The 23,982-nt window shown below is 29.6% G+C and overlaps 1 protein-coding gene across 1 annotated transcript in view; it reads right to left on the bottom strand.

Moving 5' to 3' along the window:
* Window positions 1-23,982, bottom strand: part of LOC107445078 (calpain-A) — a 56,868-nt gene that overhangs the window by 3,760 nt on the left and 29,126 nt on the right. Inside the window, exons 3-12 of the mRNA XM_016059404.3 lie at window positions 22,842-23,021; window positions 18,339-18,470; window positions 15,689-15,882; window positions 14,134-14,302; window positions 11,293-11,373; window positions 7,777-7,868; window positions 4,782-4,962; window positions 2,062-2,191; window positions 1,093-1,211; window positions 270-475 (exon numbers count right to left, since the gene is read on the bottom strand). Coding sequence (XP_015914890.2) covers window positions 270-475; window positions 1,093-1,211; window positions 2,062-2,191; window positions 4,782-4,962; window positions 7,777-7,868; window positions 11,293-11,373; window positions 14,134-14,302; window positions 15,689-15,882; window positions 18,339-18,470; window positions 22,842-23,021 — 1,484 coding nt within the window. The remainder of the gene's footprint in view (window positions 1-269; window positions 476-1,092; window positions 1,212-2,061; window positions 2,192-4,781; window positions 4,963-7,776; window positions 7,869-11,292; window positions 11,374-14,133; window positions 14,303-15,688; window positions 15,883-18,338; window positions 18,471-22,841; window positions 23,022-23,982) is intronic.

Below are 23,982 nucleotides of genomic sequence, written 5' to 3'. Positions count from 1 at the left end.
CTTAAATAATTTTGTTATATATATATATAGACACACACTAGATTAAAATTTGTCCCAACTTTCATAATAAAATGCATTTCTGAGATTATTTGTCTAAAGATAGTTTGACTTTAGTATAATTTAACACAATAGAAAATTTTTAATAAAAGGAGAAATATGTTCGAATTTTTATCAGAATCACTGCACTTGTTTAGATGGGACATTAGAACATTCAATTATACACCATACTTTTATCTTTTAAATGTTTGAATATGGTAATCAATGCATACTTTAATAAAATGTGAGTGTCAGCATAAACTCTGATGTAAAAAGATCCTGGAGCATTTGCTTCAAAAACTGCTGGAACAATAACGTAATTCCCGGATTTCATTTGAAATCGACCAAAAACTTCCCTGTAGTTAACATAAGGTCCAGAATTTCCAACTTCTTCAATACTTAAAAAATCTTGCAAGGTCTGCCTTATAGCTTGTTTTACCTTATTAAAAGAAAAAAATTTAATAGTAGTAAATAATAAAAAATTTCTTTAGAAAAATTTAATAAAAATGCTATAAATAAATAATTAAATTCACGATTAATATTCTCCAAAAAATAATTTATTTCTGTTGTCTCTGTTAAATATTTGAAATGTTGCTAAGCTAATGTTTGGTAGCAAAAATGGACCACAGAAAAGTGAAATACCTTTCACTGCATAAGTCACTGAAAATTTTCAATTTTTATTAATTCTGCAAAAAAAGAAATTCTAGAGAAACACTATTCTAAAGCATATGCAAAAAAGACAGTTGTTCTGGGACTGTAAACAAATACCATCATCATCAGAATAAAACAAATATTCAAATTACAGATATAAATATTGAGAGAACAATTTATAACCAAAAAATTTATCACTGCAAACTCATTCTATAATAAATCTCTTTATTAGTGTTTCACTTCTGATGAGGTTACTTGTTTTAAGAAATATTTAAAAATATATTTGTAACATCTTATTGCCGTAATATTATTTCATATGAATAAGCAAAATATCTAATAATCAAAAACTTATTATTTTGTAGAAATAAAAAAATCAATAAAAATTTATTAGGAATAGTTACTTACTTTGAAAATCACAAAAGCTATTTGTAACATTTTTCTTTGTGGATGTCGAACACAACGACGTCTTAATTGCATAAGAGCCACAACAATGTTACATTTATCATCTTTTCGACTTTCCGGGGCTAAAGGAAAAGAAAAAAATATGCTATATATTGTTTGCAAAGATCTTTGAGATTAAAGATAAAAAATTTAAATAATCATAGGAACAAAATTAAAACACTATAGTTAAGTGTTCCATGTCCATTGATTAAATAAATTAAACATTAAAATAACGTGCCTAGCATCTATGGGATAGTAAATAAGTCTTTATTCATCAGTCGTTATAATGGAAAGGTTGCTGTTATGGGGTCATACTAGGGAGCATAGTTTGCAATAATCAATATTACAATATAATTAATTTGCTAGTTAATAAAATTTTTTGTATCTTTCAATACTTCTTTTTCTTTGCTGTAAAAATATCAAGTGCTTTCTGACATCTATTAAAAATAGATTTACCTTATGAGTAATTGAAAGAGTAATGATCATTAACTTTGAATAATGATCGACATTTTATAATTTTTCTTAATTCATAAATACTTTTCAGTATAGTTCCTTTATACTCCCAGTTTCATAATTTTTTAATTCTCACCCTTCAATATCCCTAAGAAATGTAATCTACTCTTGTTATTTTTCTTTTTATGCGTAGTTGCCACACTATCATTTGATATTTATATGCTTTTAAAACATGAATATATAGAAATAAAAAGCAGAGTTATTGATTATTTTAAGCAACTACTTTACGAAAATTTGATTTTAAAAAATGGCTAACATGATTTTATAAAAGGATGGTTTTTTATATTGTAATGATTTCATTCTTGCAGATATAATTTTAAAAACGGCTAATTTTATTAGTTGCAGTCACTATAATTCAAAACATTTTAGCAAATGGTGATTACCCTGTATATCATAAGATGGAAAAATGTAACTTCTTACTTGAAAGAGTTAACAGGAACTGTGGATTTGTAGCAAAAGAAACAAGATTATTTCGAGAACCTCCACAACTTTTACCTTCTTCCCATCTTCCATAGATAGTTTTTGTGAAAGTAGCTTGCTGTGAACCTTCCTTATTTTGTATTTAAAAAAAAAAGTTTAAATCTTATGAGTCATATCAAATAATTTTTAAATAAATTGTTTTACAATGTTTTTGCACAATGATACAATGCTTTCATACCATTTATAAAGATAATTTAAAAGCTGTTTTATTCGCAAAATAATTTTTAAATATTGAAACAATAAAATGGTGTGAGTTAGTGATAAAGTGTGAGTTTCAACTTATATTTTTGTGGTCATTATTTTTAAAGCTTTATGAGTAAAGTAAAAATAAGAAATCATTTTTTAAATATTATTATAATCAAAAAGCTAAGTATCATATTCACAATATGATACTTATATGATGATCGCAACAAAATTATTCCTTTTTAAGCTTCACACTTGATCAAAATCTATAAATAAGATTATATTCTAATTATTTTTATTATTATTAATTGTTAGATGAATGAGTAAAATTCGTCAATATTGATCAATTTACTTTGTGTGCTACCACTTCATTAATTGTTCAATCTGCTAAGTGAAAGCCAAGTTTTTTTAAGTGAGAATTAAAAGACATTTCTCTCTGTGATGGTCAGGCAATTTCTCTGAGCGCTTTAAAGAAAACTTTGGCGATATTTAGAAATGTAATGAAGATTTTTGCATTTGTGTGACTGAAAACAAAATTTGGGTTGAATTTCATGTCTCCTTATACATTTTTGGACTGAAGTACAAGAAATCTCTCATTAATTTATTTTCTACTATTCATAAACGTCTAGACTAAATCTTTGTCTCAGCTGATTTATATTGAATTTATAACTTCAAACCTTTAAATTGTCTCTATTTCCTCTATAGTTATGAAAATTGATAGGAGTATATTTTTTATAATAATATTGTATATAACCAATTACAGGTTAATATATACAGTTTAGTTCCATAATGATAGGTAAATATATGTATAGTTCAGAAAATGCATTTTGGTAAACAAATTTGGTAGCAAAAGAGACAATTAAATATTAATTTACTGTGTAATGTATATAACACCTTGATCTTATTTTTTTTTCTGGCTAAAGAAAAATGTAAGTATCATTCTAAGGTTGAGAAATAGATTATTACTTTGCTTTTATTGGGAGGGGGGGAAGAAAGATCTTAATGTATGTAAGTTTTTAATTTCATATTATTGTTGAAAGTAAAAACTTCATAAGCCTTCTTTTTTTACTTAAATAATTTTGTTATTTATTAATATTTTCCTTTCTTAAAAATCTTTTCTGGATGCCTAAGAAATCATTTTCAAAAAATAATATCCCTACTGAAGCAGGAAAAAAAAAAGGAAGTTAGTTAAAAATATTTTACAATGATGTGGAAGGAACAGTTAAGACCCATTTTTATGATTTGCCCACATAATGCCTTAGTTTAGTTTTTTTTCTAGCAAAAATTTTTTGAAGGTCTGTAAAATTCCTGTATTTGATATATCATACTAACAGTTAAAGGATTTTTAAAAAAAATTGCTTATTAAATATTTAAGTATTTCTTTGTTATACTAAGTGGCACAATAGTATATTGTTCTGGGGACCTAAAATAATTTTACTTCTACTTTTATTAGTAGACTTTTTAATAAATCCCTCTACATTATGTTAATAAAGTGAAATTTTATCACTTTCAAAACTTCAATTATGTATTTATAAGTGTGAAAAATAGTATGAATATATTATTGTCTATGAGTATTGTATGTTAAAACTTATGGTTAATATTACAGGTTATTATAGAAAATGCAGAAAGCAAATGCAGCAAATATAAGCTTTGAATTGAAATTCTACTTATTGAAAGCATAATCTATTAAGTGTTCCATAATAATTATTCTTGATTTATGTATTTGCATCCTTGTTAAAAATTAAGGGACAGTTATATGTGCGTTAAAAATAATTTCAAAATATTATGCAGAGAATTTAAATGACACCTAGCTGAAAGCTACACACGAAACGTATGAGATAAAATTTCACCTTAAAGATTATACGTAAGTGAGAAGAACTAAAGTCTGATGAATTACTATTAAGGAGAGACTAAAACCATCTAAACTAGCTGAATAGCCTGATAAAATTTGAAAGTGTATCATTTTTTGATAGAGAAAAAATCTATTTTAGATGTGGTGATTACTGAGCATCTTACATAATGATGGAAATGTATATGAAATGAAATGTGAAACCTTACTTTATCAAATTTTCTATTTATAGGTAAATATTTACATTGTTATTGTGCCAATGATAGGTAAGATCGTTTAAATTGATATTTTCTTATACTATATATATAGCCTTAGTTTTAATATTTTTTCCTTACAAAAAAACATTAGATCAAAAAAATTAAATTATAAATTTAATAATTATATAAAAATAAACATAAAAATAATTATCTTGATTTTTCTTTTAAAAACAGCTTAGATAGTATGAAGTAATTTATCTGCCACCTGTAAGTGATCAAAGTTATTTTCTTTTATAAGTAGATAGATGGAATTTTTAAAAAAAATATATATTATCATTCAATGGGTGTGGCAATAATCTATGATTTGCCAAATAAACTGCTTCGCAAAATTATTACATCAAAAAAGAGATAATTCAATGTAAAATTATTACCCAAAGTGTATTATTTGAGACTGAAGTTGGTTGACATAAATCAGGAGTAAGACTGCATATCGTTACTTCTTCAAATTCACGACAAAAATCTTGAAAGCTCATCCAGAATTCTCCATCTCCTCTCTTACTGTAATCTATTCTTGCCTTGGTATTTGAATCAACATTCTGCCAGTTACTATCACTGCAATAAAATGTTTATGTTACTTCTTATTATTTAATATATCTTGTCTATAGTAAGAACTCCCCCCACCACAAAGCCTGAAGCTGTCTGCTGCTATGGAAGCAAGAATAGTGCATTTCAGGGAGGGTAGAATGTTAGAAATTACATGTAGCTCGGTGCACAGCCGCGTAGATGACTTAAACCGATTCATCGGATGTTGGATCGATCTATGATGAAGATTCTGTCACTATCCGCTCCTAAGAGAGGAAGAGAATCTGTTAAAGAAAAAATATCACAGCTAGCTGCAATTACAAAAAACAAAAAAGCTGAGAAGGCGTGGCTTCCTGGATGCTGGCCGATCATCTAAGTCTCTGGTAGCAGGGATCGAAGAAGCTTAACAAGCTCTTCATCTTTCAAGAGTTCTTTCATCTAAGTAAAAAGTCTTAAAAAACGACTAGCAGAATTAGTTGTTTTCTTGGGAAGAGTCTTTTTTTTCCTTTGGACACACCACAGCCCGTAAAACAAGCCGGGTGCTCACCGTTGTAGTTGACGCAGGTCGCCGGTTCTGAGATAGGTTTCGTGCATTCATTCGAGTAATGGGCTTTAGCACNACTTTAGGCAGGCGGGATCCACTGTACAGCTACGCTGGGTATGTCCAAATTTTTGGCATCTGTAGCATTGAATTAGAAAACGTCCCCCTCGGAAACGCTCTCTCTGTACTTTTCTCTCTAGCATAGAACTGATGTTAAAGATGTTTCTGTTGACTCTGATATCTAATTGGATGATGATGAAAACTGATGGGGCCTAAGGCCCTGGGCGCTTCTCCTCTTGAGTTGTACAATTTTCTCGGGAAAAAGTCCAAATTCTTTTAGGTATTTCTCCAATTCAGGAATTTCAGAATCAGTCTTTAATCCTCTTATGAGGGTTTTCAATTTTCTACTCGGTGAAGAGTCCTTAGGTGTTGAAGTGGAATCGGGAGGGTCTGCCGTCGCCTGGGCTTCGGGTTCTTTCTCACGTTCCATCGGTACTGGTTCCACAGGTGTTGCTGGAGTAGGAGTTGGTTCAGGCTGGGTGTTATCACCGTCCGGTGTTTCATGACTTGTGACGCCGAGTTGTCGCAAGTTTTCATCTTCTTGTTCTTTCTCCGTTTCAGAGCAGAAGTAGCAGTATTTTCCATATCGGTGGAATTCTGTGGTTGTGAATCAGTCTCTGGGATGGTGTTTGAGTCTGTAGTTTCTGGCCATAAAAAGGGCCTTGCAGTGTTTGGAGTGGGAGTATCAAGCTTTTCAACTGGAATCAAGTTCTAGGTCTTCTGGGGAATATTTGGCTCGGTTAATGTTTCCATCTTTTCAGTTAACACTGGCGTTGTTGTTTCCTCAGTAGTCCATTTTTCCTTAATTTCCAAGTATCGTTCAAGCATAAATGCACATCGATGCTGATTTTCATTCTCTTGTTCGTTGAGTCTCCGTCCTCTGTCGAGTTTTTCAGAAATTTCAGCGATGACGTTTCGTTGCATTCTGATCACTCTGTCAATGTTATCTGAAGTTGCTATTTCGCATAATATTGCATTTCGCTGGCATAATTTTGGCTCACCTCCTTGATCTTAACTAGGTCGAGAGTGGGATAAGGCTTTGGGTTAGACATTCTTTTGCCGCCGCGGCCAAATCTGTGATAAGACGCCATTTTAGTGATGGAGATTGGTTATAACACAACCGTTCTCCACGAAGTCTCAGTAAGATCTCCTCTGCCTGCCTCAGGGAGGGTAGCTTCGCTAATAGCTTATATAGGAGGTATACCAGATTGGCTGACTCAGCCGCCAGTAGAAGATTTATTTAATTTGATTCAAGAACTTTTTTAAGATTTGCATGGATGTTTCTTTCTTTTCTTAAATTGATGCTCTTTACCCAATTAGTTTTTAATTTTATACTAGTTTCTCCCTATTTACGCTATTTATTATGAATGTTCATTGATTTTCAGATAGTTTAATTTCTGAACTTACAATTTTTTTTAAAGCAGTTGGTTTCTTTTATTAGGAATTTTCTGGTAAAAGTGAAACACTTAAACTTTAATTTTAAAAGGTAATGAAAGTTTTGCTCATGGTAGAAACAGCTCATGTTATCCATGCCGAAGAAATTTTCAGCAATTTAATCAATTCATTAGAATTTTTTTTAAAACTCTTTATTCATGTTGATGTTGTGTACTCTTATGTGTTGATATTTTGATCCATGATATTTAGTTTAAACAACTTATTTATCTAATATATACAGTTAGGAACTACATTTTCTCTCTCTCTTTTTTTTCTTTCCTTTAAAGAATTTTTTTTGGCAGGGAGGGAGTCATGTTTTTACTTTATATACAGTTTTTTTTTGTCATAAATAATATGTAAAATAAATAAATAAAAATAAGCAAACTGAAAATAAATAAAATAAAATAAATAGGTAATAAGTTGTAACGTGCTTTATTTTTTATTATTCATTTATTTATATTTTTTTTTATTTGTGTAACAGCAAGTTACCGCAACTAGGTTGAACTCAAAAACTATCAACGATAATTTTTTAACAACACTCATTCTGAAGCTAAAATTTTCCTCAGTGAATCTTTTTCCCATTCGAAATTACTTCTTTCATAAGGAATAGGATTTATCCAATATTTGTATCTTCTAAAACATTAAGAGTTTATAGCAGCTTAAGTATAATATTAGAAACATCATTTATGATCAAATAAATGAAACTTCATTTCTTAGTCTTAATTCTTTTTATTTCAATAGAACTGATCAAAAATATATCATGATGAAATTATCCTGGTATTTATATAAATTAAAAGTTTTCTATTTACCTGTCGTTCCATTGTCCATTCCACTCTGTATCATTACCCCAGGGATTTCGTATACGTATTAAATATGCTTCTGAACCTGTGCTGAGCTTTACCTATTAGAAAAAAGGTGGTTGTGAATTATTCATATTGTTAAATTTATATTTATTTCAAACTATACCTCAAAAATATATGGGGGTAACTTAAGTAGAACAAATTTAAGTGTTTTTAATTTTTTTTCGTTCTACTATGATGTGTTTAAAAAAAACTTAAAAATTGAGAATTTTGTATTTCCTAACAGTCTGAAATGTTTTTTTGCGAAGTGTTGAAACTCATTCTTCCGTCTTGAAATTCATTCTCTTCATATTAAAACTTATTTATTTGAAATTGATTTCTATTTTTGAAAATCAAATTTTAATTATTTAATAAAAATAATGTTAAAAAATAAAGCTGTAAAAGAGAATGAACTAGAATTTATTCATTATATTTGAAATTGATTTCTATTTTTGAAAATCAAATTTTGATTACTTAAAAAAAATAATGTTTAAAAAATGAAGCTGTAAAAGAGAATGAACTAGAATTTATTCATTTATCTAATTTATAATTTATTCATTTATCTAATCATAGAATAATATGTACAGGGGGGGGGGATCAAAAAGAAAAAAATGACCACCCTGAATAACTTTTGATCAAGTGATCGGATGGATCTTCATGTTCTAGGACTCGATCTTCATGGTCTGCAGGATGCTAATTAATGGGTGCTGACCGTCTTTTAAGTTACGAAATCAGACACAAAAATATACTTTCTATGAATAAATTTACCTTTTTTGACGGATTCGGTTTTCTGACCCCCAAAATATAAGGTGTAGTCGCAATCTTGGAAATATGATCCCATAGTTTGGTCAGAGAAGCGATCCAAAGTTTAAGTCCCTCTTTATGGTAATTTTACTTTTTGTATATTTCACCATATCTCAAGAACTTTTCAATTAAGCTAAATGAAAAAATTTTGCACCAAATTATTAAATTCATTTGTCCAAAGATAATTCCTTGTAAAAACTAAATTTTAGGAAATATTTATTTTTTATTATTTTATTTAATAATAGTAATAAAAAAATTTAATAGTAAGTTTTACAATTTCTTGCATTATCTTAAAGTAAGTAATTTAACATGACGAAATACAAAATTTGAGCAAAATCTGTTGTATAGTTCCTGAGAAATCAAATTTTAAATATACTACTTTTTGAAAATTTGATTTCTTAGGAACTGTTCAACCAATTTCGCTCAAATTTTGTATATCGCCATGTAAAATTACCTACTTTAAAATGATATCAGAAAATGTATGCCTTACAGTTTAAAAAAATTTAAACTATTATTAAATAAAATAATTATAAATATTTGCTAAAATTTCTTTTTTGCATGGCAAATGAATTTTATAATTGGGAGCAAAAATTTTTCAATTCGCTTAAAATTTTCTCGAGACATGACAAAATACCCAAAAAGTAAAATTATCATTAAGTGGCCCAAACTTTGGATCGCTCTTCTGACCAAACAACGGGGACCATATTTCCAAGATTGTGGCTACCCCCCATATTTTGGGGATCTGGAATCCGTCAAAAAAAGGGTATATTTATTCAGAGAAAGTATCGTCTGTGTGAGTATCTTGTATGAGTATAGTCTGCACTATTTAGTAAGCATATTTGATGTCACCCCCTCAAACCATTAAGATTTTGACCTAGAGCGTGAAATTTGATCATTAGATCAAAAGTTATTTAGGATTTTCCGTTTTCTTTTTTTTGGGGGGGGGGCACTGTACTTTTACAGTAAGACGAAGAAAAAAATTTTCTTTCATGAAACAATATATATATATATATTTTTTGTTTTGAGAATGAGGTTCTTTCTGAATTTTTATTTATTATACGTAATTACATATTATTTATTTATTATAATATTTATATTATTATACATATTTTAAAATTTTTTATTATTATTTTATTTTGTGTGTGCAAGAAACATAATTCAATACTTTTTTTTCGAAAATATAAAAAGGTATTTATTGAATGCTTTGAATTTTATTACTAATTTTGCTGCCTTAACAACACTCTTATTTTTCTGTGTTCATAGCTAATTCTCAAAAGCATTCATTCCATTCTTTCATTTCAACTTACAGCAATGTAATTTTTCAATATTACTAAGAACATTTTTATCAATATATTTTGAAAGACTTAATCACCTATATACTGAGAAAAATATCAGAAACTATATTTTCTTTTAATTCTCCAAAAGAAAATCACATTTATAATATTTTTGCATAAAATTTATTTTAAATTGCTTCTAAAAATGTATATTTGTAAATAAAAAAGTAATATAAACAGATTTGATAGGATTTGTAACTTTTTGTAATGCAATATTTTACAGTTATTACAATATTTATTTATTATATTTTTAAATAATTTGTTCTGCTGCAGAAGTAAATGTTTAACAACCAATTCCTTTTCTTCTTTAAAAAAGGAATTACCAGAAAAGAACAAAATGGGAAGAAATATTTTCAAAACAGGTCCGTTAAAAAATTGTTAATTTGTGATGAAAGGTTATTTGAAATTTGTGATAAAAATATTTGTAAAATATTAAAATAAAATACAAAGTAGAATGTGCGTAATTCATATATAATGTTTTTTATTTGGAAAGTAGTGATTTAGTTTTGTAAAGAATCTTTGCTGCTAAAAGAGGTAGCAAAAATTATTTGAAGCAGTCAGGATAAAAATTTCATTTGTTTTCCTATCATGTCTTCAGTTTTATACTTTGGATGAAAACTATATATACCTGGAACATGTGCAAAAGAGTTATATTTTGTAAACAAAAAAAATCTTACAAGTTAATGCTAGAAGATTTTTAATTAATTGTTGGTATTTATATCAGAAATCATTCTGGTCACCATATTAAATAATTGTTTACAATTTTCTAAGTTAGTAAGATTGAGTAAACTTATTTTTAAAAATTATCTCTACTGGAGTTATTCTTATAATAAGGTCAGGTATCCCCAAAATGACTGACTATTTAAAATTTTTATTGCAGAACGGAAGACAATAGAAATCTATGGTTTACTGTGTTATGGTAATTTCAAAATCTTTGTTGTTTTTTCCCCCTCTTTAAACAACACCACTTGTTGATGAACTTTTCAAAAAATTTTAAGATTTGGGGAGAGTAAATTCCAAGTGGAATGCAGTAAACCATAAATCTCCATTTCCTTCTGTTTTTCTTTGATTAAATTTTCAAATCATCAATCACTTTCGTGACACTCAGTAAAGTCCTCAATTTGTTTGCTCATTGAAAAATTTGCAACCAAAATTTCTAAAAAAATATTATACATTGTAAGAAAAAAGAGCATTGTGTTTATCTCATTAAATTCTTAATTCATACAATTTTGATGGTTATAAAAATGCTGTACTAGCTGTGCAATTTGAGAAATAAAAATAGTAATGATATCAAGATAAATAAATAAATAATTATTGTAAACTTAAATCTGAATTGAAAGACACTAACTATTGCAACAGCACTTATTGTATAAGCATGACCAGATACTAAACCATTTGGATCAGCTTTCAGCGATTCCATCCAGTCTCCCTAAAAAATAAAGGTTTGATTTATTGCAAGTGGAATTTTTTGTTTAAATGTCTCACATATTATTTGATTTTAGCCTGTAGTTTTAATAGAGGGTAAAAAGCATTTTTTATACTTCTACATTTTTTGATCACACTTTTCTAGAGATGATTAATAAATCTAAACTGTTGAGCAAAAACTAAGATTATAAGAGTTAAAATACCTAAAAATTGGTTCACCTAAATAAGTTTTGAAAGCCACTTTGATTGAATGATGTAACTGAACATGAAATAAACTAATGAAAAGGAAACATGTATTACAAAAGTTCATACACAAATAGATATTTACAAGGAATGAGTGACCCGAATTGGATATTCCAGTCAGACAATACCTACATTCACTTTACAACATTGCCATAATAATTGTTTTTGGATGATAAAGCACATGTTATGGAATAACCTTTCTGTAGTTTCAGTCTGTTGTAGAATTGAAGACTGCCATTATTGAAATATTGGATAATATTCATGCTACAGTCCTCCTTGGGCTAGTAAATGATGATATTCAACATTGTATATTCTAATTCATTTGTTAACATGGTGGATATATCTCCTATTAGCAGTAGTCAGTGCCTGATAAAGACAGGGGTATATGGGACAATTGCCCTGGGCCCCACATCAGAGGGGGGCCCCAAATCGAACTGAAAGTTTATTTTAGGTTTCCTTCATTAATGAACTTTTTTTTTAAACAAAATATCAGTACGGTGTAAAATCCGTCAGTTTTATGTTAGCTTCTTCATTAGTCTATCGTATGAACACAAAAATCTATATTTCGTAAATCCATGGCTTTCTAGTGCGAAATTCAGCTAAATTTAAGCAATTACAGTGGACAAATTTGACTAATCAAAAGCCTGTATTTTTAAATATAGCAAAATGCGATGTGTTTACAAAAATACAGGATTTTGATTGGCTTAAGTGAGTCATGTAGCTGTGAAAATTTAGCTGAATTCCTCCCTAATGTCAGCAAGGATATGCATATTTTGCAGCTAGATGACAAAGTTAACAATCAGAAACCTGGATTCGGCATGATTGACATAGAATTGTCAGAAAATCTATAAAATGGACCGAACGATAATTCGCCTGACCATTAGAGGGAGGGGGGACATTATAGCTATTTTAGGTTCTAGTCAATTTTCTTGTTATATATATATAATTAAATTAAAAAATTTAAATATGGAGCGCCGATAATCCGAACTGCTCGGGACCGAACGTGGTTCGGATAATTGGAAAGTTGTTTAAAATCTAGTTTAAATGATTATTATTTATGCACTAACTTCCCTTCACACTTTTTACAGGTTTAGGATTGGCAGTACTATCTAAAATAGCTCTGTTTAAATTTTGTTTTTCTTTAATTTTTAAATATTTTGTAATAATTTTTTTTTAACTTTTTTTTTTCATTTTGAATTTTTTTTTATCATGTTTCAGCTTTTATAATTTTTTTTTTGTCAATTACTGATTTCTTCTTATTTTCCATTGCAAAAGAAATCCAGCAAAGACTTTTGTTTCAAAGAAGTTGCTTTTTTTTGAGCAGCCGTATTCCTTATTCTTTTTAAATAAATCAACTGAACTGGATCAACATCATTTTGACGTTCTAGCCAGTTCATTGCAATATCTAATGAATTGCATGCTTCTATATGAGAAGGTCCACTATCTTGAACTTGATCACCTACTTCTTCGTCTGTGGAGTTCCGATTTTCTTTCAAAATTTCAGCAACAATTTCATCATCATTTAAAATTTGAAATCCTGGGACGTTGTCAGTGTCTCGACACCTGTCTTCTATTTATTCTGCTGCATAACCTGGCATTTTTTCAGCCAGAAGATCTACTGGTTCAGAAATTTAGAAAAATTGTTGATAAGTTGAATAGAATTCTAAACTTTTTTTTTTAAAAAAAAAGCAAATGCAGACATAGTTCGGATAATTAGACGTTCGGATAATCGGCGCTCTACTACCTCCATAAAGTTCAATTCCTCATTACTGAGGTAGTGAAGCAGGGGGGGGGGTCAACGAAGTTTTTGCCCCCGGCCCCAATTAGGCTAAGTCGGGCCCTGGCAGTAGTGGCTTTATTTCAGTAGAACACTTTTTCATTTTTACGTATTCAATTTTTTTTTCCTGTTCAGGTAAAGCAGAAAGTGAGTTACCCCTTGTAAGTATATATTTGTATATAGTCTTTCTTAATTGCTAATATAATATATGTTGCACTCTCATTGATTTGCCTTGTGTTCAGTTACGACAGATAATTAAGGTAGCTTTATTTCAGTGGGGCGCACAAAAACTACACTAAATATTTTATACTAACAATATTAGCAATATCTAATGCAAAAAAAAAAAAAAAAAAAAAAAAACATTTAAACGTACATGATTTCCTCATAGTGAATGCATTTTTTGGTGGTAAAATTAATTGTTTATTTTATGTCAATATTCAAACATATTTACATTTTTTTAAAACTATTAGAGAAAGATTGTAAGATTTTTTTTTAAATAAAGAAAACGATTTTACAAAACTTACATAGACTTTTTTGCTTGACTATGCAACTAAAAATATTCTATATTTGTCCTTTATCTGTGTAAAATGGATGAATATATTACAAAGTGGAGTAATAAGTGAAATTAGTTGTTTTATTTCTTGGAATTACTTAGTGAATAAATTATCTGAATAATTTTAGGACTAAATAAATTGTAAGCAAGAACAGCCCAAATTTTCAATAATGTTTAACTTCTCAACTTACTTTCCTAGAACATGTAATGAAAGCTCCAGATGTTGATGCTACGAGTAAAATATTGTAAAGATGAGGTGGTGCTGATTCCAACACATACATTTCGGCTAAACCTCCTGTTAAATCTACTAATGCATCCATAGATTGTCCACCTTCTAATGCCTCATATGAGCCATGCAATCTACAAAACATTACAAGGTCATTAGTATCTGCATATAAACATAACCATGATGACATACACAAACAACGCATGTTAAGATATTGTTGTGCACAACCCAGAAAAATGTTTAAAATATGTGTTAATCCACCACAGGGATAATCCAAACGAACTCTTTAAACCATCTTATAAAAAAACTAATTAAAACTTTTTTGATCTATTTCTGTAGCTTAAGCTAAGAAAATATTTAAACGCTATCAATATCTCAACAATTATAACTGAACAAAGTGGGACTGTCTCTCAACATCAAAACATGTTTAATTGTAGAAAAAAAAAGAAATGGAAAAGTGATTATTAGCAACATTACCAACTTATTTCCGGCAATCAAGTCGGTTTTGATGTCGATTAGTCAAACCGATTTGATTGCCGGATATAAGATGGCAATGTTGCTATTAATCACTTTTCCATTTCTTTTTTCTTCCTACAACAATTAAACAGGTTTTGATGTTTTTCAATCCGCTTTTTTAACTACATTCAATAGATTTTTATATTGCTTTTGTTTCGTTATTTATTTTCTTCATTCTAATATTAATTTGCGACCTTAATGTATAGAGAAATATTTTAAAACTATATAATAAAGACAATGATTACAGAACATCCTGTATTGAAAAATGTTTTTGAATAAATTATTTATATGCGCATATAAATAATGCGCGTCTTGAGCTAACAAAACAGAGGAATTGCTCATATGAATGACTGAAATAATATGACTTTTTGTAGTGAATGGTTGAATGTGTGACACATCAAAGCATCACCTATAAAATCGTAGATCTGACGAAAGTCTATACATTTTTATAGTTGAGTCCTTGAAAAGCAAGTTTTCAATATCCAAAATTAATTTTTTTCAATCATCACTAACAAGGGTTAATCAGTTTGCTTATTCAACATTTTCGCTTTTCAAACACACTTTTTTATTATAAGTTTTTTAAACAGTTATGTTAAATGATCAAAGGAATATTAGTTTTCAGCACTAATATTCATATTTTGAATAAAGAAAAATGTATTCAATTAAAGTTTTTTATATAAAATTTTATTTTCAATTTTTTTAAACAAAAAAATTAAAAGAATCTCATTTTTATTACTTTAAACATATTTTTTTACAACCTAATATGTTCATTTAAATTTAATCATCTTAAATTAAGGTTCTAAATTTAAATTTGGCAATTTTTGAAATATAGGTTTGAAAACATTTGATTTTTTCAATACTATGGACAATTCTTATAAGCATGGTTAGCTTTGATATTTAGAAAACTCTTTCAAATAATGCTTAAATTAACAGTAGTATTTCAAATGTTTGGTTATTTTCACTGGCAAAAATTAATGCGTGTTAAAATTAGCATTAATTCTTACTTTGCGTAAGCTTTTTCCAAGAGTGATACCCAAAATTCTCTTGGTTCTGAACTTCTTGAAAATATGAGTTTTTTATTTTTAGTTGGTAGCAAATCGTCAACATAAACTGTAATCCAATGACCGAATCTCCAGAAACGAAAAGTAATTATTCCTTTATATCCATGTCCACTTAGTGGTTGATTGGATGGAATCACCTATAGATAAACAAAAATTAATCAAATAAATTCAAAAACAGACCAGCTCAGTTACATATAATTTCTAGGGCAATCAAAATGTAAAATCACCAAAAGACAAATTGAAAGTGGCTGATTGCATCAACTTATCCAAATGAAAATTTAGAGTATACTTTGTGTTACTACGAGTAAAGCAAAACAATATGAAAATAAAGCACAAATAATGGCACAAAAACAGACATACTTCAGTTTCTGTTCTCCAATCAAGAGTTGTCAAAAGTTTCTGGATGAATTGAACGTAAAAGAATTAATGGACGTAAATACAAATCGAGTAGACACTCTTAACTACAAGCTCATTAAAAATTGCCTAGAAATAGACAATTTGAACAAGAAAGATTCACTAGATCCAATTTTGAGAACCACTTCTTTATGCATGTTGGATGAGAAATACACAGAACCTGAATGGATCAGAATTTACACAGATGTCTCCAAAATAAGACCTGGAGTATTTAGCAAACTGTTACCACATCACACTCCCGTGAGAAAATACATGTCTAGTTTTGAAGCTGAAATGCATTCCATATCACTGGCAATGAACAGCCATTTTAAAAACATCAACTTTTTTTACTAAGGCCGTAATTTTGATAGACTCAATAGCTGAAATACAAGCAGTTACGACGAACCCCTCGAACCGAATCTTGTATCATCTGACACATTAAAGAACGAAACGGTAACGAAAAAGTCGACACTTCAGCAAAGATGGGTGTACAGGAAGACCAGCTAACTTTGCCACTCTCTACAATTTTTTTTAAAGAAGCACATTCACAATAAAATGAATGCACCACACAGAAGAGAGCAAGAATTATTATCCAAAGGAAAACGCTCGGAAATGATCCAGGAGAGATGGAAAGACTATAGTAAGTAATGAATCCGTTGATAATTTCAGACTTAAAACAGGTCAGGATTATTTTCCAGAACATCAAAACAGCATTGGCATCCTTCCAATAAGGGATTGTCAATACACAGAGCAGGTAAAATGAATGCTGAACTTTTATGCCCAGGACTCTATAAAGAATCTCAAAGAAGTGGCGATATTCTCAAGTTATATTGGGATGCTAGTTCACTGTTGAATTATTTGTAATAATTCAACAGGGAACAACATAATGAATTATTTGTAAGACTTGCGTGCCTCCATTTGACACTTTTTACTGAAGTTTTCAGTACTAGAATCACCTATTCTTATCATAGGTGTAATCTACGGTCAAAAAGATAGTAAAATATTGGTTATTTTTCATAATTGAGAATTAGAGGAGGAAATTGCATTCTTGTTTGGGAATTGGAGTCTCCTTTATGAATTCACCATCTTTGTAGGTTACTTTACAAAAAGTTCGATAAATTCATCAATCATATTTTTCTGGTTTGAAAATTTTATTCACTTTTTGTGAAGTGATGTAATGATGATTTGCTTTGGAGCTAAAGCCCTTGGTATTCACCTTTTTATTTCAGCTCATTAGGTTTCATAAATCTTTTTATAGTTTAGCATGGTCATGGTATTCATTATTTAATTATAGTATCTTCATAAGTTTATGTAGATTGTAAAGTCAATTATATGGTGTAATTTTAAATAAAAAACATTGTGTTTTTCCAATACATATGATAGTCATCAGATATGAAAGAATCGGGAAGGAAGTGTAAAAAGCTAACATGGCTAGTCAGAATTAGTTTTTTTTTAAATCGAGCAGAACAGGCTATGTTGGATATTTCACATTTTTTATTTTGTTGAAATTTTTTGAATATGTTTTTTATGTAAAAATAGTAGACTTGTTTTTTTATCTTTGCGTTGTGCAAAATTTCAGTTTCTTCCTACTGCAAGGTAATTAAGGTCACGCTAAATGTACAACACACCTGCGTTAATTCTTTTTTTTTTGGTAATACTCGTTAGTATGTAATCACAGTATGTACCTTTGTAGTTCACTGTTGATACTAGTAGATTTCGACGGTCGAAGTCTAAAAAAATAGCCTTATATCGACGATTTCAGAATGACCTTTGATGAAAAAGTCCACCGAAAGTATTCGTTGTATTAGTTAATGTGGAAGTAGTCGAACATAAAATAATGTGCAGTGCCGTGATTCATTCATTTCACGAAAAATGTTACTGTATGTAAATATATGTGTTTTTCTCAAAATTTCAGAGGATATTCAGTTTGACCCTCAAAACCCAGGAAAATTTTTTTTTCTTGCAATGATAGAAAATATGTTTCTGATAATTTTATTTAAAAACATATCCTGGAAATTTCATCAAAATCGAAAATGTGATGTATCCAACTCTACCTGACTCTTAAAAGAGATCTTGCTCTCAAATCGCGTTGCAACCTGTATGGAACTGCGTCAGCAATTCCGGATTATAGCGAACATGAGTCAAAATTTAATTTTAATTTGAAAAAGAAAATCACCATGAATGTTATATTTTCTTTTACCTTTTCCATTAAATCGGGTCTTTGTGCAACAGCTGCACATGAAGATAAAAACCAGCAGTCAGCTAGAATACCTTGAACAATATCATGTCGGCTTACACCATTAACTAATAATTCTGGTTTGGCAACTAATTCCTGCAAGAATTCTCAATTAGTAAAGTAAATAAATGAAGCAACAACAGAAATATTAAACATTCTCTACACTAAAAAATAATCGAGCAATATTTCTCAGAAACAATACACAAAGAAGTATGAGCTAGTAACACTGCGCTGCAAAACATTTTTTTTATATATATATTAAATGAACTAAATTCGTATATGACGCCCGTGTTTCCCCATGACCTTTCTTCTCCAGCCCCTCATAAGAAAACAACACTTGCACTCAACATCAACAGTTGAAGAAAATGAAGATTTTGAGGTAATTTTAATGAAAAAAATAATTCAATTAACAATTTTATGTTATGGAACTTTTATGGTGATAAGTTCAGGAGCCACACTTAGTGGTTTCAATAATATCGAAGACTCTGTGAATATGTAACTTAGCTTTTTTGAACAAAAGTAATTTTCCCCATTCAAAAATTCTACGATATGTTAGCTGTGTTGTTGATTTGAATCAATCAGTTTTAAAATCAATTAGGACGAATCAGTAATTGTGAAACTTCAAAGATAATAATAAAAATAGGATCTTATTTTTGATAATTATTTTGTAGTTTTACAGTTGGCGAAAATTACTTTAATTCAAAAATTTTAAGCTACATATTTATTGGGTTTTCGATATTATTGGAACCGTATGTAAAATTATTTGATTGAACTCCATTATTACTTTTTTTAAATTATTGATATGAGAGAATGTTAGCTAAATAGTACTAGTTATTTTTTACTGCCACAGTACTATGAAATATGTGTTTCTGAGAATGTTAACTAAATAGTACTAGTTATTTTTTTAACAATACTATAAAATATGTGTTTATATTGCACCCAAATTTTTATTAATTATTTAATGTTAATAAAACTGTACTGGTAACTGTTAAAACTTTCTCTTCTAAACAAAGTAATTTTGAAATTAAAAATAGCACGTTTTGTTATTCTTTTGCAAGGAAATTTGTCTTTATTACGTCGAATAAAGAGCAAATAATAGTTATTTTAGTTTGCCGTTTGCCCTTTTTAAAAACTGCGATATAGGTAGAGTACACCAAAAACTTTTTCTGACTTTGATTTAGTTAATGTTGTCCTGATATTTTTTTGACCCACTACGAAGCCTGTAATTCTTTAATAACAAAAATATTTTGTCCCAATTTCGGCCAAAAAGGGGGAGGAGGAGAGGTCAGGAAGCGTTCTTGTAGTGCAGTGTTTCCCAAACTTATAACTTTCGTGTACCTTTTCTAAACTTTTCGTAAGGCTGTGTGCCACTAATAAAAAAATAAATATAATTTTTACTATAACAAAATTGTACGAAAGTTAAAAATGACACCATTAATTATAAACTTAAACTCTGCAAAAAATAGACAATAGAAAAATACGTAATCATAAATTTTCCTGGTTAACTTTGTTTTTCAATAAAAAATTTTGAAATTTTCGTTTGTTGCAAGATATTTCACATCAAAACGCGTACCCCCGCTAAACAGTTCCCGTACCCCAGGGGGTACGCGTACCACACTTTGGAAAACACTGTTGTAGTGAAACAGCCTAACTAGATCTCCAGGACCTCACCGATAGTTATTTTATTTGTTAAATTTTTTCTGAGGAGCTAAAAAGGCGAAAAGTTCTTGTGTATGAACAATTGTAGCAAATCGGGAGTTTTTAAGGATTTCCTCCCTTAAACTGTAGAAAAAATCATTAAAAAGGATAAATTATTATGGTTTTTTCCCCGCAATCTCTTATATTCTTTTCTAGATATTAAAGCTCTAGCCCTTTTTCGTCCCCTAAAAACATTTTCCAAAAATTTTGAACAAAATTTGGGGGGGGGGGTCCCAAAACTTTCAAGGAGTAAATTTGGAGGATTCATTGTACATGGGCTGGGCTTCCTGACATCATCCGCTCGCTCGCTTTTAATAAACACTTACTTAATATATTAATTATCTCAGGGAGAAAAAAAAAGCGTTAAGAGCTTGAATTTCTTAAGAACAAGTTAAAAAATAACGAAAAAAAAAAACTAGAAAAGTCTTCCATTTTAAATTATTTTTTTACATTTTTAGAGGGAATTCCCCCTAATTCTCCCTTTTTGCATCAAATGTACATATATCAGAATTTCTCTAACCTGAAGCCCTAAAATGTAATTATTAAAATAATAATTTTTTCCCTTCCAGGAGGTTCCATGTTCGAGGGCTTTATCACTTCTCCTCTTCACCCCCTCTTAGCCAAAATTGTGGCTCTTTCTTAATAGCGGGTGTTAGGGAGAGAAAAAAAAAGGATTGCAAGCAGAAAAACGTGGAAAATAACTTTAAAAATTTACGTAAAAAAACTTTTTTTTTTCCTTGCTACATATGCTCATGCTTTGGAATTTTTTATCCTTCCTAACCCCTAAAAAAGTTTAATAGGTAAAAATAATTATTTTTTCTTCCATTAAATTAAATTTATTGACATAAAATTATTGAAAAAGGATAAATATGGGGAGGCGAGATTGTGTGGAAATGGTGGATTATGGAGGAAAACGGGTCTCATATTCGGATTCAGGTGGCCATTTTATATAGAAATATTAGGAATGGTGTCAGGTTTTTATCCCATGCAGCACAGTGTTATTTTAGAAACGAATTCCACAGTAAAAGTCATTTCAAACTACGTAGGATGTACGTGAACTTGGTGTAAGCTTTTCCCATTATAAGTGTTTAGATTTATTTACACCATTTAAATTGTATATAAAAAGCTCGATTTGGTATTAACTTGAAATAAAGAGTTCCTTCACACAATTTTGTGGGTCGTTCAACAGCAAATTTAGAGAGATGGGCAGATCTTTAAAACCTTTAACTTTTGATAATAAAAAATAATAGGCACACTATTTTTACACCTCCAGAATTGTTTGAAAATGCATAAAATATCAGAAGATAATCGCGAACATCGAAAATTTTGATGCCCTTATACGTATGAACAAAAAATTTAAGTATTTGAACTAATTTTTCTAGGTTTATATACATTTCATGAAAAATCATAAAAACGACAAAAGTATCATTAATTTAATAAACTTACTGAACCTATTTTTCTTTTATTGAGCAATTTTTTCTTTTTAATAATTTCATCCATATTCACAGTACCCTTTATTCCCACCCTTTATTTTTCATCAAAAATTATTAGTATCATAAATGAATTGAAAAATTTTAATATTAAGTTAAATTGTCATAAAATGTATAAAAAGGCATACTTTAATTATTTTCAGTCAAAAAATATCTTCAATTAGTAAAACACAGGGAAAAAACTAAGTTCTGATATGTTAAATTCAATTAATTAATCCTGAGGTTACGGTCAGGACAACCTAGAGAATAGATCGGAAACTTGACACAGATGCAACGCAATGCGATGCACATAATAAAGAAAATAAATTAGACAATGACAAACGTGTGATCTAAATTTTGATTGGTTTTAACATTTACTTTTTAGATCTGCGTCTGATTACGGTCTTGACATCGTAACTGTAACCTCATCGAATGACTGTTTGTGATTATAAACGTAGAAAAATTAGTTCAAAAATTTTAATTTTTTGTTTATACTTATAAGGGCATCAAAATTTTTGATGTTCACGATTAATTTCTGATATTTTATGCATTTTCAAACAATTCTGGAGGTATAAAAATAGTGTGCCCATTATTTTTTAATGTTTTTTTTTGTTATCAAAAGTTAAAGGTTTTAGAGATCTGCCCAGATATTACATAACAGATTTTGCAGTGTACTTGAAAGCTTTATAGTTACCCAATCTAAACATCACCACCGGTTCAAATAAGACAATCCTTTTTTGTATCATATTAACTCAAGGCGTCGCATTCTTTTTTTTTAAATTTTAATTCTTTTTTTAAATTTGAGTAGAGTTTTTGAGTTTATAGTAGAGCCAAAAACGAGATCTGCCATTCGCCAAAGTGGCAGATTCGTGTTTGTGTGATTCGGGGACGATACCAAAATCTTATTCCTTGATTAAAATGACATTAAAATATTTATTGTCTAGATTCTCCTATTGGCATGACAGCCCTTTGTGGGCAAGAGCCTTCCCTAAAACCTTCATTCAGTCTGCTCTTTTCCTTGCGATTGTTCTCCAGTTAGTAATTCTTAGAATTTTGGAAACCTCTTCCACTCAGTCAAGCGATCAGATCTTAGGCTTACCTTTAACTCTAGTTCCCATTGTTTGCAATTGAAGATCGTCCTATCGTTGAGCCAAAAACAAGATCTGTCATTCGTCGAAGTGACGGATTCGTGTTTCTTGCGTGATTCAGGGATTATGCCAAAATCTTATTTCTTGATTAGAATGACATTAAAATATTTATTGTCTAGATTATCCAATTGAAATAGAAATTTAATACGTACATGGGGTCTTAACCAAATGACATTTTTATCTTTTGACTTCTGGCTATGGTATAAAGTTGTTGCAGACGGTGGGAAATCATTATCTACGAATAAACCTTCATCATCTGAAACATTTCCTATAGATGCGGAATCTCTTGCTGTGGGATACATCATGTCGCTTACGATAGCTATGCTTGCACCCTGATTAAAAAGAGAAAAATGGAGAAATCGTTACGTATATATTAATGAAATAACAAATATAATTAAATTATTTGTCCCATTGAGGACTGATCATAAGAGACGGCTCCTTGAAGTCAAGCATCACTGGCAGCGGTCAGTGAACAGGTGGATGACCATTTTGATCAGTCTGCGTTGGAACTGAGGGTGCGTGGTGTATGTCCTCGTTAAACAGTTCTACCGTAAAGTATTCGACTTCACACGCATGTCGTCGGGCTAACAAAGCCCCCCCCCCCTGCAGAGGATCAAAATTGTGATGGCATGTCTTCGGATCATTCTCAGGTATGTTTCCCAAACCGACGCCAATAGCCCATTGTGCAGTTTTATAAAACAGCTGTGCATTGCGCAAGAATTGTATTGGCATAATTTTCTCTGAAAAAATTAATAGAAAATCAGAAATACCGCACTTTATGTCGTAAACTGTGATTGGGTGGCGGCTATGTATTTTACATGTATCGAAAGACACTGTCAAATAAATTAATTATTCATCATTACTTTATTTGTGAAAATGAAATAAAGTGGAACAAAAACATATTTAGAATTATCCCTCCCCGTCTCCACCTTTTCGATAGTTGAGTTCAGTCAGAAGAGGAAGGGTCTCTTAATTATTTTATTTCCATCTTTCAAAATAACGTTTAAATAAAAAAGGCATTTTTGTAATGTTTTACTATTATTTGGCAACTTTTTTTAACACATAGTTTCATTAGCATTCAGTTAAATAGAAATTCAGTTAAAACTATGTAGAGATCTAAAAAATTATTTATTAATAATAGAACATTTTTATAATTTTCTTAAATTAATATAAGAGCCATTTTTTTTTATATCCTGCGTATCGAAAAATTGAACAACTCCAAAATCACGTCATAAAGATATCCTTCTGATTTCATTAAATGAATTAAAGAGGATATAATTGTATATCATGCTC

Source organism: Parasteatoda tepidariorum, chromosome X1 (assembly GCF_043381705.1).
Source record: "Parasteatoda tepidariorum isolate YZ-2023 chromosome X1, CAS_Ptep_4.0, whole genome shotgun sequence".
Lineage (NCBI taxonomy): Eukaryota > Metazoa > Arthropoda > Arachnida > Araneae > Theridiidae > Parasteatoda > Parasteatoda tepidariorum.
This window is presented reverse-complemented; position numbering and strand designations above follow the sequence as displayed.